The 15,245-nt window shown below is 44.7% G+C and overlaps 1 protein-coding gene across 7 annotated transcripts in view; it reads right to left on the bottom strand.

Moving 5' to 3' along the window:
- Positions 1–15,245, bottom strand: part of MYO16 (myosin XVI) — a 530,294-nt gene that overhangs the window by 58,780 nt on the left and 456,269 nt on the right. For all 7 annotated transcript variants that reach the window (XM_059995825.1, XM_059995821.1, XM_059995826.1 and 4 more), the window contains 3 exons: positions 13,777–13,873; positions 8,878–9,124; positions 6,697–6,968 (listed from right to left, as the gene is read on the bottom strand). In XM_059995825.1, the coding sequence (XP_059851808.1) occupies positions 6,697–6,968; positions 8,878–9,124; positions 13,777–13,873 (616 nt within the window). The remainder of the gene's footprint in view (positions 1–6,696; positions 6,969–8,877; positions 9,125–13,776; positions 13,874–15,245) is intronic.

The following is a 15,245-nucleotide window of genomic DNA, read 5'->3' as shown; positions in this document are numbered from 1 at the left end:
ATCGCAAAGGCCTTCGATGTACTAAAACACAGCAACGCATAAGCTTCTCCTAGAAAGTTAATGAACCAGACAAAATTTTAACATTAGTATTACAGAGTTGTTCTGAAGATCTGAATAATTTAAAGGACTTGTGGCAGCTTGCATTTTACAAAACTGGCTTCAACAATATTTTTAGTCCTTCGTGCTCTTCTAGAACCTTGAAGCTGGAAGGACCTCTGTGACCGCCCCATGAGTAGAACATGGCAAAAGCAAGGCCGCCTGCCTGCTGAGGCTGGGTCAGGGGCAGTGCAGCTTCTGGCCTGCTCTTCCTCTCTCGGGACACATCTCTTGGTGGCCCTGATCTCTATGTGAGAAGACTGCTTACTCTGAAGCACCCATGCTGTGGAGAACATGTGGAGAGGCCACACAGAGGTGAGAGAGATGCCAGAGGACCCCATCTGCTCCAGCCCTCAGCTGTCCAGGTTTCCCCAGCCCAGACACCAGAAATGTAATGAACTGAGCCTGCGGACCATCCCAGGCCCAGCCGCTGTCTGACCACAGCTGTGAGAGAGTTCGCATGAGAATAGCTTAGCTGATACCCAACTAGTAGAATGGGGAGAGAGGGAGACAGAGAGAGGGAGGGGGAGGGAGACAGAGAGAGGGAGGGGGAGGGAGAAGGAGAGAGACAGAGAGAGAGGATGATAAAACCTTTGTCATTTTAAGCTACTAAATTTTGGAGAGGTTTGTTAGATAGCAATGGACAACTAATACAGACATTGGTACTGGAAGTGGAATGCCGCCATAAAGCCAAAAAACCCAAACTGTAAAAGCCTGGCAGTAGCCTTGGGAAACTGGAGGAGTTTGTTGTTTTTTGTTTTTTAATATTTATCTATTTATTTACTCATTTACTTATTTTGGCTGTGCCGGGTCTTAGTTGAGGCAGGCGGGATCTTCGTCGTGGCATGTTTAGTTGTAGCAGGCGGACTTCTTAGTTGCGGCATGTTGGGATCCAGTTCCACGACCAGGGATCGAACCCGGGCTCCCTGCATTGGGAGCGTGGAGTCTTAGCCACTGCACCACCAGGGAAGGAGGAGAGGTCTTGAAGAGACTGTTAGCAGAAGCGTGACGCCCAGGAAAGCTCCTGGTGATGTTTAAAGGAAAGTAAGAAATATGCTGGACGCCGAGGGAAACATAACCCTTTTTATACCTTTGTGGAAAGTTTAGCAACACTGTCACCTGCGGTACTGCGGAAACCAGACAACACACTTAAGGCACTGGATGATCTAGGGAGGGAGATCTTTAGACCAAGTGTACAAGCAGCCTCCTGGATTCTTCTACTTTCCTGCAGGAAAATGAGGGTAAAGAGATAAGCTACAGAAAGAACAAACGATTATCTATAAAGGAGCCTGGGCTTTCTGAGTTTGAAAATAAAATAGTTTCTCACTGGGCCATCAGGATAGTAAATAACTCCGAAGTTAAGAAATGACTTGTAAGCAGAGATTGAATCTGGGGCATTTTCAGGAAAACAGGATCTAACGCTGAAGCCGAGGTCATGACTATGAACCCCTTTATTAAGACCTCAGAAAGATGTCAGGTGGTGCTTCACTGGACCTTTTCAAAGAAACAAAACCACAGGACTTCTAAGGATATCAAGAGTACTGCCCCACAGAAATCTTGCAGAAAAGAAAAAGTCAAGAGGAGATTATCTCAAGGAGATTTGTGGATGTGGCTTTTGACTAAAGGGGTAGATTATAAATTGATTCACAGGAAACTCGCAAAGCTTTTAAAGGAACTGTATCAGCTGCGTTGAAAGAGGTACGATCAATACAAAATAAAGAGGCTCTGGTGCTTCAAAAGTTTATGAGCAGGAATCAGGCTGAGAAAACGACCGGCCCCAAACGTGTCACCTCTTGTGGACGAGGAAATAACATCCAAAGGTGAGCCCAGATTCTGTAGCACGGACCTAATGGCCATGGAAAATAATTTCCGGGCACCAGGACTAAATCCTAACCCAGGCACAAGCAACATGTTAGTTGTGTGGAGAATAGGCAGCTTGCCTTCGATAGTTAGGGACAGTCCTGGAGGAGCTGCCCACCTAAGGAGCCTTACCTGAGCAGCCAGGATACCTGGACCTGACTTAGATGATGGGATTTGGGGCTTGGACCTGAGCCCGATGTGATGATGGGATAAGGCTCTGGGGAGCATGGGAGAGGGATGAGTGCCTCTTGCATGTGGGAGGGATGTGAATTGTTTGATCCAGAGGATGGATTAAGGCAGCCTGTATTTTCCAAAAATTGGCCACAGTAGTTTTCCCAGTCTTATCAAGAGTTAGAGTCTATTTCACCTTCCTCAACCTGGATGCGCCTCTGAGACTGTCTGGTGGCAGTGGCGGAAGTGACGCTGTGTGGCTTCCAAGGCTGCTCGTCAAAGGTAAGAGAGTGACCGCCCGGCGTTCTCTTTCCTGGAGCAGGCGCCGGGGACACACTGATTGTCCACGTAAGAAGTCCAGCTACCCTGAAGCTGCCAGGCTGCACAAACTGGGTGGAGAGACCACCCAGACACAGAGTTGGCCAAGCAGTCCCAGTCCTTAGACATCTATGGGCACCAGGCATGCAAGTGACCAGCTTACAGGCGATTCCAGCCACCACATGCAGCTTCATGGGGGACCTTGAGGGACAGCCACTCAGATGAGCCCCGTTGACACCCAGAACCTGAGACAGTAATAAAATAATCGCATTTTATTTAAATATCCAAGTTTGGGAGGAGTTGGTAAGCAACCATAGATAGCTGATATATTCCCTCAAGGTTTGCTTTAGATGCAGAGAAAAGCTTTTTTGAATTAACGATGATAAATAAAAGTAGCATGGGTTATCGGGAGGCAGTTGAGAGACTGGCCTCTGGAAGCTGACTGCTTGGGTGTGTAGCATGGGACAGGATACACCACTGTTGCCCTGACTCAACATCCACATCTACAGAGGGGTCACAGTGACAGTCCCACCCCATCAGGTAGTTCTAAAGCTTGAAGATACTTAGAATAGTGCGTGTCACATGACAAACAATTGTAAGTGTCAGCTGTTACCATCAACATCATATTTTTACTACAGAACCAGAAATTAGTCATGAGTCAGAGAACAGGGTTCTGTAGGGCGTGGTCTGCAGTTCATCACTATCAGATCACCTGGGGTGCTTTACTGAGGATGTAAAGAGCACAGTTCCTGTCCTTGTCTGTAACTACCAAATTAGAATATCTGGGCCGGGAACTGGAAAGCTTCATTCTTCATAAAGTGAAATTAGAATACCACAGTTAGAGAATTAAGAGTCTAATTTGGTTTTATGGTTATTCCTTTGCGTGTGTGTGTGTGTGTGTGTGTCCACACAAGTCCTTGCTAAATGTTCATTTGCAAATAAGGATTTAAGGGCTGTTAAGAGTGAATTTATATTAAGAGTTTTCTTAACCATTTTTTTAGTCCTTGAATTTATGGATAAAAGTGAGATGGGATCAGGGAGACATTTCATGGTTACAGATCACCTTAAGGGCAAGTCTTAGTGTCCTAACAGTAACTTAAGGGATAAATCCCACATTCTCAAGCCCTCTCATTTTTTCTTAAACTTGACTCTTATCTGAGTTACTGTGCAGTGATCTAGGGACTTGTGTCATTTTTAGATTCTGTTAGGAGGTAAACATTTTCTTGTACAAAATAGTTTCCCTTTGAGTTTTTGGCTAAGGCACGTCGGTGACTCTGCCTCAAGACACAAGTTACTTGGCCCCATTCTCACTGAGAATAAGATGCCTACATGTTAAATCTATGAGAAGAAAGAAATGAGAAGATCGTTCATCGAGAAAATACCTGTATCTGTGTGTGTTGTTATCCTCTGTTTTCCAACTCTTCCAGTGTGATTTTGCCCAGTTTCAGAGCAAACTGTGTGCCCTTCTCAGGACCTAAGACATGAAGGATGCCTAGATAAAGCCAGTTCCCTGGCTGGTGGGCCTGTTGCATACTTGAGTGAGGTCAGCATCGATTTGCAACCAGCTTACAAACTGGACAAGAAGGGCTTCTACTGAGCTGCGATAGATTACAACCTTGCTAGGTCATTTCTTTGAGGGAGGAGTCTGTTACCTTTGCTCTCGGCCCATCTTTCCCCACTGACTGCCCTCCACGTGTGTAAGGCCTCTTAAATGTCCTTCTCGACCCCTTCCACAGGTCCCAGTGAGGGTTAGCCCCTCCTGCTCTGTGCTCTTTGGTGCCCTTGCTGTTACTCTGCCTCTCTCATAATTTGTTTGCCCATTTTCCTAGCCCACTGGTCTCTAAGGCCCTGGGGGAGTGGAATACACTGAATTAACATGTGTTGAATGGACAAATGAGCCATAAGTTGTGAAACATAATTATGTTCTCCTGTTATGCCCCGTCACACATTCTCAGGGCAGCGTTCACGGAGGACCTAATTTTCATCAAATTTCAGGTAAGAGAAAAAAATATTATAAAGGGGATTCTGTTAAAAATAATGCTGACAAAGTCTGACAAATCTCAAGGGTACATGTTGAAACTTGCCAAATTGTGCTCATTTCGATTTACTGATAAGAAGCTAGTTCCGCTTTCACGAAAGCAGCACAAAGAAATATTTTTCTATTCTATTGATTTATTTGTTCAATAAGTATTTACTGAGTGCTTACTGGGTGTCAAGTGCTATTCTAGAATAAATTTATAAACAAGACAATAAAAAAGGGAATGACATGTAACGCTATTTCCAAATGAAGCCACACAGCTGAACCATTCTCGTGTCTATACATATAAACTGTGTTTTGTTACAAAGGGAAGCTGTACGGCAATTCTAAGAAATACGGATTCCTCGGGTGTTATTTCTAAGGAGCGGGTGGCTGGAGTCTGAGGGAGGCTGGGTATGCATCTCACATCACCAGGCGTAAGTGGTGGCGCCTAGAGCTGCCCCCCAAAACCTGTCCTGTGCTATTTCACCACCCAGGGGTCCCTGTGTTGGGGAGAAAGCCGTCACATTGGGTTTAGATACTCAGTTCTTCAGCAAAGCCCTCAGCTGGGAGCTTCCCTGCAAAGAAGAGAAGTCGCGGCTCTGTTCTTCCTTTCCTAGTCTCTGTTTGCAAAAAGCAACCCCGAACTTTTAAAAATCACACTTTCAAATAGTTGGCTCTCGCTTGTTAATAGTTTGCAAACGAGTGTTAAAATTTACTGGCCCATAAAATTGCTTCCAGCTTTTCAGGCACAAAGGTAGAGAAGAAAAACGAGCCCTCTGGCCGGCCTCTCTTCACTATGACCGTATATACTGGATGAAAACCTCTAGGAAAGGCACGTGTTAATAAGAACAGGACTGGGCATAAAAGGTGTTGACTCGGGGCTTCCCTGGTGGCGCAGTGGTTGAGAGTCCGTCTGCCAATGCAGGGGACACGGGTTCGTGCCCCGGTCTGGGAGGATCCCACATGCCGCGGAGCAGCTGGGCCCGTGAGCCATGGCCGCTGAGCCTGCGCGTCCGGAGCCTGTGCTCGGAAACGGGAGAGGCCACAGCAGTGAGAGGCCCCGCAAAAAACAAAACAAAACAAACAAAAAAAAAACAGTTAAACTATTCCGTGTATTTATTTGTTTATTGTGTTTACCATCTGTCTTCCCCACTAGAATGCCAACCCCATGGGGGAAGATAACTTTGTTTTATTTATTGTGTACCTTCCTGGGCCTAGAATAGGACCTCATACTCATGGGTGATAAGTAAAATCTGTGAAGTTAGTAAATGTTCTGCAAAGAAGGACTTCCTCTGCTTTTCACAATTCTAAAAATTAAAAATTAAGCAATAATATCACATGAACTAATCTATGAGAGGATTAATTGAGAATAAACTGTGGTTTTGCATAAATACGTCTAGACCACCGATGCAGAGACCTTTGTTGTCTAGTCCCCAAAGTTTCACTCACTGAATTTTGCTGAGTCATGATTCTCCTCTGCATGAATCGTTTCACTTTACTGTGTGGTGATAAAGCAGGCTTAATTTTTAATTAAGTTGTGATAACAGGGAAGCCAGATGAATCTTTTTAGCTTTTTAATTCACAAAAGTTTACGTGGACGAGCGACCGACTCTCTGAATTGTTCTGGTTTGAGGCTCCTCATTCAATGTGGAAGTCGGGAGAGGAGTTAAGGAAATGATATATAAGTAGCTTTTCCCTAAGAGGCTTAGAGATTAGAATTAATATTATTTATGTTTAATGATTAAAGGGCCCCTGGTGGGCTTCCCTGGTGGCACAGTGGTTAAGAATCTGCCTGCCAACGCAGGGGACACAGGTTCGAGCCCTGGTCCAGGAAGATCCCACATGCCACGGAGCAGCTAAGCCCGTGCGCCACAACTACTAAGCCTGCGCCCTAGAGCCCGCAAGCCACAACTACTGAGCCCGCGCGCCTAGAGCCCGTGCTCCGCAACAAGAGAAGCCACCGCAATGAGAAGCCCGTGCACCGCAATGAAGAGTAGCCCCCGCTCGCCACAACTAGAGAAAGCCCGCGTGCAGCAACGAAGACCCAACGCAGCCAAAAATCAATAAATAAAAATTTAAAAAGAAAGGGGGGGGGGCCCTGGCAAGCCAACAACAGATTTAATTGTACTAAAAATACATTAGGGCAAAGTACTGCCGCGGCGCACTCAAAGACCGGAAATCAAGCATCAGTAACCCAACGGGGGTCGGGGTCCCCCTTCCCCGAGGCTAACCTTCATTGGAGGAGTCCTTGGTGACAGCCCACAGGCAGGCGCTCACGGCCTCATAGGAGGCGCTCAGCCGCGTGGTGGGGTCCCTCTTTGGCTTGGGCGGAGGCTGTTTCCGTGGTGATGGGAGGCCGCTGCTGTCATCCAGGCTGAGCACCGAGTGCAGAGAAGGAGACGGGGTGGATGGGCCAGCCTGGGACTGGACCAGGCTGTCTACCGCCATGGGCACTGGGACGAAGCTGCAGTGGAGGCGCCTGGGTCCACCCTTGTCTTCAGCTCTGGGTGTGCGTGGGGAAACAAACACAAACAGCCCCGCCAGAGAGACCCAGATGCATTATTCAGATGGGAACAATGAACCGGCTCAAGCAGACGTAATCACAGCTTTTTGGTAAACAGCCTTCCCGCCGAGGCTGGAGGATGCGTGCAGCGCTCTGGTATCCAGCGCATCCAGAGGAAGCCACTTCATCCTTCCAGCCCTTGCTTCGTGATAAATAAACACGTTCGAGACTCTTCATTATTATTTTAGAAAAAAATCTCACCGGAACCCAAGATGTCGTAAGGAATGCCACATTTGCTATCAGGCATTCGCTGAGTGAAGTTTTCACACCCTGATTATTAAGCAAATCAAAAAGCCAGGATTTCAATCTGAATGATAATTTCTGGGAAATCCATCTTAATAGAGAGTTACTGATGCATCAGATGCTGGGAGTTATCTCTGTTTGCCCTTGCAAAAGAGCAGATGCTTTACTTAAAACGATCAAAGATTTTCATTTTCCCTGTCTCTCTCTCTCTCTCTCTCTCTCTCTCTCCCTTGCCATTTAAATTCCATCAGCAATTATTTAATTATGTGCAGAATTGTTATTTTTCTTCTGTTATTCCATCTGGTTGCCCAATGCCAAGTGAACTGCTGGTTTTCAATAAATAAATAGACAAATACTTCTTCACTTAATTTTATATCAGGCAAATGAATACATAATGAAACTGAGAAATTGGGGTGGCTGTTTAGCTCCAGCAGAGAAAATAATAAATATTATTCTGGAAGTCCTATAAAATTAATAGTTATCTGGTTAAAAACAATTCCTTCTGGCTTCACATGTCAATGGAATCATGTGCCAGGGAGATGCCAATGCATTCATTTCGCCAGGAGTCTCCGAGCATTTGTTTCTATAATTATATCTTGTGAGGCAGAACACCAACAGAGCTGGGACCTACTGCCAGGCAGAGCCAGACGCCCATATAGGAAATGAACTAGCTGAAGACGAAAGCGTGGCGCTCGGTGGATAATTTGTTTTCCCTGTAATGTTTAATTACAGTTTTCCGTACAAAGGGAATTTTTTCAGTATTTAATCACTGAGATATTTGAGGCTAATTAGGGAGAGACACACCACCACTTCCACTTTAATAAAAAATCATTCGACATCACAGTCAAGGCAAAGGGGGGTCACTTTCAGGGAGAAACAACTAGACATTACTAAGTTCCTATGGAAAAACAAACATCTCCCTGACAGCAAATTAGGATGGAAAGACCCAGGGAGGATTGTAAATCACGGGTGTCCTCGTCTGTCACAGAGAGACAAGAGTGGAAAAGTGGAGAAGGACTTAGTTTTCTTCACATGTCTATTTCAAGCTCAGCGTCCAACGTGAACTTTAAATTAAAAATCTTTCCCCAGAGCTTTCCTTTTTGGCAAAGAAGATGTGACAGTTTCCTAAGGGAAATATAATACAGGCAACCATTCATTGATTTCACTGCTCTTGTGTTTTTAGAGTGTCTTCTCCATTTGGGGGGTCAGGTTTTCAGAAGTTTCTAGGAGTCAGCCTTATTTATATACGTGACACTTGCATAAAGATGTCGAGAACCAAGCTATGTATCTTTGCTAAGACGTAAAGATTAGATGCCTTAAAACTTTGTGCTTGAGATGGTCAGTGATGCAAGCACGGTAGGAGAAGCAATTATTTCATGGGACCTAAACTAACACGTAGAGCATCTATTTTGTGGAAGGAAAGCCCGGGAAAAGCATCTTTTCGGGTGTCAGGAGGTTTCATGTAACGCACTGCGCATGCATACGTGCTTGTTCCTCTCCCTACGGTCATAAGTGATTGAACTTGGCGTTAAGGGCTATCGGCATTTTCTTGACGCCCCAGGATCAATCGCGTAGGTCACCGAAGTTGCACACTATCTGCCTTTACCTTTTGGTTCCTTCCTCTTGCTTGTTCCTGGCCTCCAACCTCTCTTTGTGGAAAGTAGCGTTCATTACATTCCGGAGCCGGTCATTCTCACGGGCGATGTCCGAGGCGTTCTGCACGACCAGGGCATCATAGGTCTTAAGCCCCAGGTCCTCTGTAATCTGCAGGAAGCTGTTGATGGATGTGACCTCTTGCTGCCTAATGCTCCTTTTCTGATGCAAGTGCTGACGTGCTAAAAATCCTCTGATAACTTCAGTAAAAGAACAAAGTGATGGGTCAACGAGAGGAGCAAAAGCAAAAAACCCAGATGTACATCAGCAAGTCCAAATACATTACGTTGGAGCAGCTCTAAAATAAAATATATTTAACCCAGTCTAGGACTTTACTAAAACATTCTAACCTTATATTAAAAAAGATATCTACATTCAGTAATGCTAACAGTGGAGGCAAAAATCCTCACCCTGAATGAGATCGTGCAGGTAATATTCTAATAAAGCTTCCCTCCTTCTTGTGGTAACACAGGCTGAACACTGATGGAAAGAACTAAGTCCAAACCCCAGAGAATTCTGGGTGTGGCTCTCATCAGACTGTTTTGGGGATGCACCAATCACATTATTTTATATCAGATTATAACAGAAACGTCTGAGGCTCACGGATGTAGTCTTTGAAAACCATGCACATATTGCGAACAGGATTGTGACTTAACTCCTAGAAAAACTAACACTGCATTTAAGGCTCTGGAAAGAGACTGTGTAGAAATATGGGTCATCCTTCTGCTTTCTGGGGAAGCAGGGCTAGAAAAACGTGTAAGAATTGGGGGAAACAGGTGGATGAACACACTTTGAAATCACTTATGTGTCAGTAACAAATGTAAGACTTGAAAATAAAAGTCACGCCCACCGTGTAAAGGCACTGCCACGTGCTAGGCGCTCCAACCCATCTTTCAGTGCCCAAACTCGATGGCCATTAATGTACCAGTATCTCCATCTTGTACCCCAAGAAAGAGAAGCTCAGTGAGGCTGAGAAGATTCCTCTAGGTAAACACAACCAAAGAACGGTAGAGCGGGGATTCAAATCTCTGCCCTTATGAGGCCAGACTCTACCTTGCAGCCACGTGGATGCAATCTGTAGCTCTCCAGAGAGCAGGTCACAACAGGGAAGGTGCAGGGAAGCACATCTGGGATCAATATGAAGATGGCGTTTTAACAATGAGCACAGGTTGTAAACAGATCAGGCATCTCATGGGAGAGAGTCAGCTCCCAGTACCCAGGCAAGTTCAAGAAACAGGATGGCCCCCGCTCAGGGGTGTTCTGACAGATGAGTGGGAGCAATGCTGATCTGATGCTAGGATGCGTCCCTTCTCATTCTAAGTTTCTGTGATTAGAAGCAGTTGTTCGGATCATAGGAAGAGCTATAATTGTAGGGAAAACCAATGTGGGTAACAAAGACACTTTCTTCTCCTCCTATAAAATATTAGGTGCTTTAAAATATTCCCGGCTACAGGAGAATAAATATGTGGGTGTCTATATATGTCTAGGATATTCACTTAGATGCCTTTACTCGATTAGAAGATGGAAGGGCGAACGCAACTTTCCACAAGTATGGCTTCAGAGGCAAATAATATGCAGACGTCTAAAATGCTCAAGACTTTTTCTCAGATGGCGGTACTAAGTCTTTAGTTACTTTGGAATGCAGTGTATTAAGATAACTGTAAAGACAGTCATGCTGAACTAATCTAAAAGAGAAAAAAATTAAACAGCTCAAGGTACAATCAGACTCCCAGGAATCAAAAATGCGGAATAAAATGTAGAAATTTCAGCCACGTGACAGGCACAGTGAGAGAGAGAGGCAGAAGGCCTGCTCTCTGTTCATTCGCTCATTCCTGTTACATTAAACAGAATCTAGACATTGACAATGGGAGGGTATATTTAAGATGTGTAATCTCTTGGAATAAAGGGAAGATTAATGTGGACAGGCCAGACTGCTGACCTCCAACTACAGCAGGACTGTTCATTGGATCCACGTAGACCTGGGAATCCACTGTCCTGTGTCCAGACCCTGTTTTCTCACACTTTGCACTAGCAATCTTTGAAAATTAAAAGAAAAAAATTTATACTAGTTGCTAAAACATGGTACCTTTACTAAGAGACAATTAATACAAATAAATTTGGCACAAATAGATAATTAATACTTGTTTCTTTCTGACAATTTCATGCAGGATAAAATGAAGGTATATAGTCAGAGGGAAACTTCTGTTGGGAATAATTTGAAATTGAAATGATTAAATTTAAGACTGAGGTGTAACTACAGCTCTCTGCCACCCAATATTTACAAAGAAAAAATGAGAACTCTTAAAAAACTGGAAATGACTCCAGATGATATAAATTCTGAATGAATTTCATACTAGCAGAAAGGACCGAAGCAATGGTTCTAAGAGATGTAAAAATAAAAATCAATAATTAATGCTTTGCATTTAAGAGCCTGTAATCTAAAAAAATGCTTTTACAGCCATTATTTCATTTATGCAATAGGAAATTGTGGTTTGTATCCATTTTTTAAAAACCATTCTCAATTTTTATCATTAGGGGTGAAGAAAGAACTACAGTTCTGCTAATTCCTTCTGTTTCAGGTCCATAGGGCACAGCGACTTAACATTTGTAACCAACCAGAGGAGACATTACTAGCGGGCACCCCCGATGGAAGACAGAGTACGCCGCCTTCTAATTACATGTAGGAAAATTTCCAGGAGAAAGTGATACCCGCTCCATGTATGTATAAACGCGGTATTAAATGGAATTCTCGGTTGGTTCCACAGCCCGGGGGGTAGAGCACTGGTCTTGTAAAGGAGACTCTCCCCATCCCACTTTCAGCCTGAGGCTACAAATGCAGATTCTGATTCAGGAGTTCTGGGGCAGGGCCTGAGACTCTGCATTTCCAACCAGCTCCCAGGGCATGCCTGGACTGACCACACAGAAAGGAATTGCAAAGGCGACAGAGTCAAAAGGAGACTTGGGAGCCCAGCCCTTCCCTACACTGATGAGGACAGAGAAGGCAAATGACCCTATAACCCAAATTACCCTATTACCCTATAACCCTATATAGGTATAACCTATACCCTATAACCCAGAGAGAAGCGAGGATTGCATAGGGCCTCCCTCACCCGGGGCTCCCCCCACCGCCCCTGAACACCAGGCTGGTGAAAGTGGCCTCAGGGAACCAGCCAGAGACCCTGCCACATGGTCTGGAGTTTGGAGGACACGGTGGCCTGGGAGGCCGACGCTGACAGGGGCTGAATGCAGGGCGGCTCTGCGGGGAGAGGCTCACCTGTCAGGGTCCCCAACTGTGCTTCTAGGACACCAGACCTTGTTTATCGAGACAGAGACGCCTGCCAGGAGTCATTTAAAGAGACTTCCTCTTGGAGAGCACCCAGGCCCACAGGCAGTGTCAACGGGGAGTTCCAAGTGGCACCCAAAGGAGAGATTTTGCGGTTCCCAGGTGGGTAGCACAGGTGAGGGCTGAAAGGCGCCCGCATATGCAGAGAGCCTGTTAACCCCTGCCTGCCTGCTGGCCAGAGAAACCCCAGGCCAGGTCACATGGGTGTGGGTCGGACTGAGGGGCGGCCCTGTCCCCTTAGCTGTTCCCTCCTCCCCGGAGGGCACCTAAGTAAGGGTGGGAGCCTAGAGGGACGATTTAACTTGGAATGAGATTCTGACTTTTGACCTTCCCGTGGACTGGACTTGCTAAATTCTGAACCGAGTCTGTCTGAGGGACCAGCATATAGCAGGACTTTTTATCATCAGAAAATGATGGGACCCATCAGAGGTTTCAGCCAGGGGTGTGCCTGAAGGAATCCCCCAGGGGCTCGCATAGACAGAGGCTTGAACAGGGTGAGGCAGTTTTCCGTGTACTCTGAGATGCACTTGTTTTTAATAGTTTCAGATAGATTAGAGAGCTAAGCTCATCACGGCTGCTTCCGCCAAAAGTTAGCCTGTAGATTAATTTCTCCCCTTTTTACCTTTCTTTAGAGATATATAATACAATTAAACTATTAAGCAAATTAAAAATCTATTAAGTATGTATGTTTTATGTGAGGCATAGTTACGATTTTTAAAATGTACCTATTTTTGGCGGTCACTTGGGTTTTGATAGAAAAAAAAAATCTAAATGGACTCTCAAAGTTAACATGAAATAGATGCTATCTGCTCTCAAAGTTAACAGTCCAAATATTATTATGCCTTCACAAAGGAAAAATAGTCAAGCATTTATCCAAGGCATACATGGAATTACTTAAATTACAAGGCATACATAAATCCAAGGCATACATTGGCTAATGGGCTGTGGCAGTCCTCCAAACTCTAGCATACCAAGGGGCGCTGACTGGCGTGGCCTAGGAGTCTGGCTCCAGAGCTGCGCCCGACTGTCACATGGGTTGTGTTTTCTTCCCCACTGTGGGTTCAAAGGCACACTCTTCTTGTCCTGTGCTTCTTGGAGGGTCAGCAAGCATGAATATTTTACAGGTGAGGAATGCATAAAATACAAGGTACGTATAGCCCCTCTTCCAAACTATGACTTAGGTGAAAATGTGATGCAGAATTACAGATAGAATGATCATGAGATAAAGCACGAGCTGTGGCCGCACACTCTGATCTAGAGACAAGTAAATAGCCAACTTAGCTACAGTGCTTCTGAAACTCCTGAAACCTATTTATTTGCCTGAAGGTAGCGCCATGGGATGGATGGACATAGGGCCATGGCAGGGTCCACTCTAATATTTAGGTTAACCTAAATGTTAGGTTTCCCTAACATTTAAACTTGGGGGTTCACTAAATGATTTTGTATTTTCCGACTCATCAAAGTTCAGAAATGTCACTGAACTGTTACTGTGATGTGTGTAACTGTTACCTTTTTGGCAGGTGATAATTTTTCTCTCCAGCTGTAGGCACAAATCGTTTAGCTGGTTGGCATGCCAGTATTTCAGAAATACTTTTCGAACACCGATCTAAAAGGCAAACAGCAGGGAAACATTTAACAGCACGAAGATGCCAAAATAACAATGGGAAAATAATCAGGCAAGAGGTTTTTCCAGAAAAGGATTCGAAGGAGCAAAGCTCACAAAAGTTATCCCAGTGCATCTGCCGTATTCTTGTAACACTTCTACATTTTGTGAGAATCCCCAAGCTTTTGTTCTAATAAGTATGTTTGCTGTGTGTATACATTGTCACTAATGTTTGCAAATACCCATACACCACAGCTGTCGTGGTTGCCCCCTGCAGCACAAAGGGAAAACACGGGCCTTGACTCTTCATTGGAAGATACAACCTTTCCCATGAATGAATTCCCAAATCCCAGAGCTAAACCCTTATCTTTATTTTATGATCCTTTTCTTTCCGCAACTCAAAGCAGGGAGGTTGCGTCTGTGAAAAGGAAAAGTGAACAAACAAAAAGACCAAAAACAAAAACAACTTAAACGTGATGCACAAAACTGTTTCATTTCAATGATTTTTTTTCTACTACACCATATGTTATTATAAATCAAATGTTTATACAACTGCAGTGATAGAACCGCAGCACAAAAGTAAAAAGTCTTCACGTCGTCATCTCTGAGCAATAATCTTCCAGACGCCTGCCTAAACAGTAGCTATACAATGAACATTCGTGTCTAGAATTTTAAAAAAGGAATTTCAGCATGTTACCGAATCAGTTTCTAGTAAAAGCCCTGGTGGTGTGCAAGCCAGTCCAAATGTTCCGCTATTGATGAGAAGCACTGTCAGAGAAAGTTCTGAAAAACACATAACAATAAGCCATATCCACGCGTCTTCAAAATAATTTTCTGGTGTGTTGTGCTTATTTTCTAAGAATTCACAGGGCTGTGGTAGGTGTGAGGAATGCCCTTCACAATGGAAACGCTCACAGTGGAAATGCTCAGACGTCAATAACTGCAGAAGAGCCTGGGAAATACTAACATGAAGAGCTGTGGACACACAGAGGTGACGTCCTGTTAGATACGGAAAAAATACAGCTCAGGCAAACCTTGTGATACGTTCATAGTCGTCTTCTTAGCACTTGAGACAAACACCGTGAAGATGAGAGACCAACACGTGTGCTCCCAAGCATGGGCTGCGGACACTAAAATGCTGACACCACCACTTACCCCCGCAGCCTGTGTCAGATGTCAAAGGGGCACCCGAAGCTGGTACATTCATACACACCATTAGGTACCAGAAAGGCTGACAGGTCAGACTTGCCATTAGAGCGCTTGGCCAGAGGTAGCGTATGAAGCTTTTCACATGGAAGCGGAGTTTACTCCGAACATCTTTTGTCACTTCCCATCTCATGCAGCTCTCCCCTTAGCCAAGATTTGTCGTCTTAAT

Source organism: Delphinus delphis, chromosome 18 (assembly GCF_949987515.2).
Source record: "Delphinus delphis chromosome 18, mDelDel1.2, whole genome shotgun sequence".
Lineage (NCBI taxonomy): Eukaryota > Metazoa > Chordata > Mammalia > Artiodactyla > Delphinidae > Delphinus > Delphinus delphis.
The sequence above is the reverse complement of the archived record's forward strand: the minus strand, read 5'-3'. Positions and strand labels throughout refer to the sequence as shown.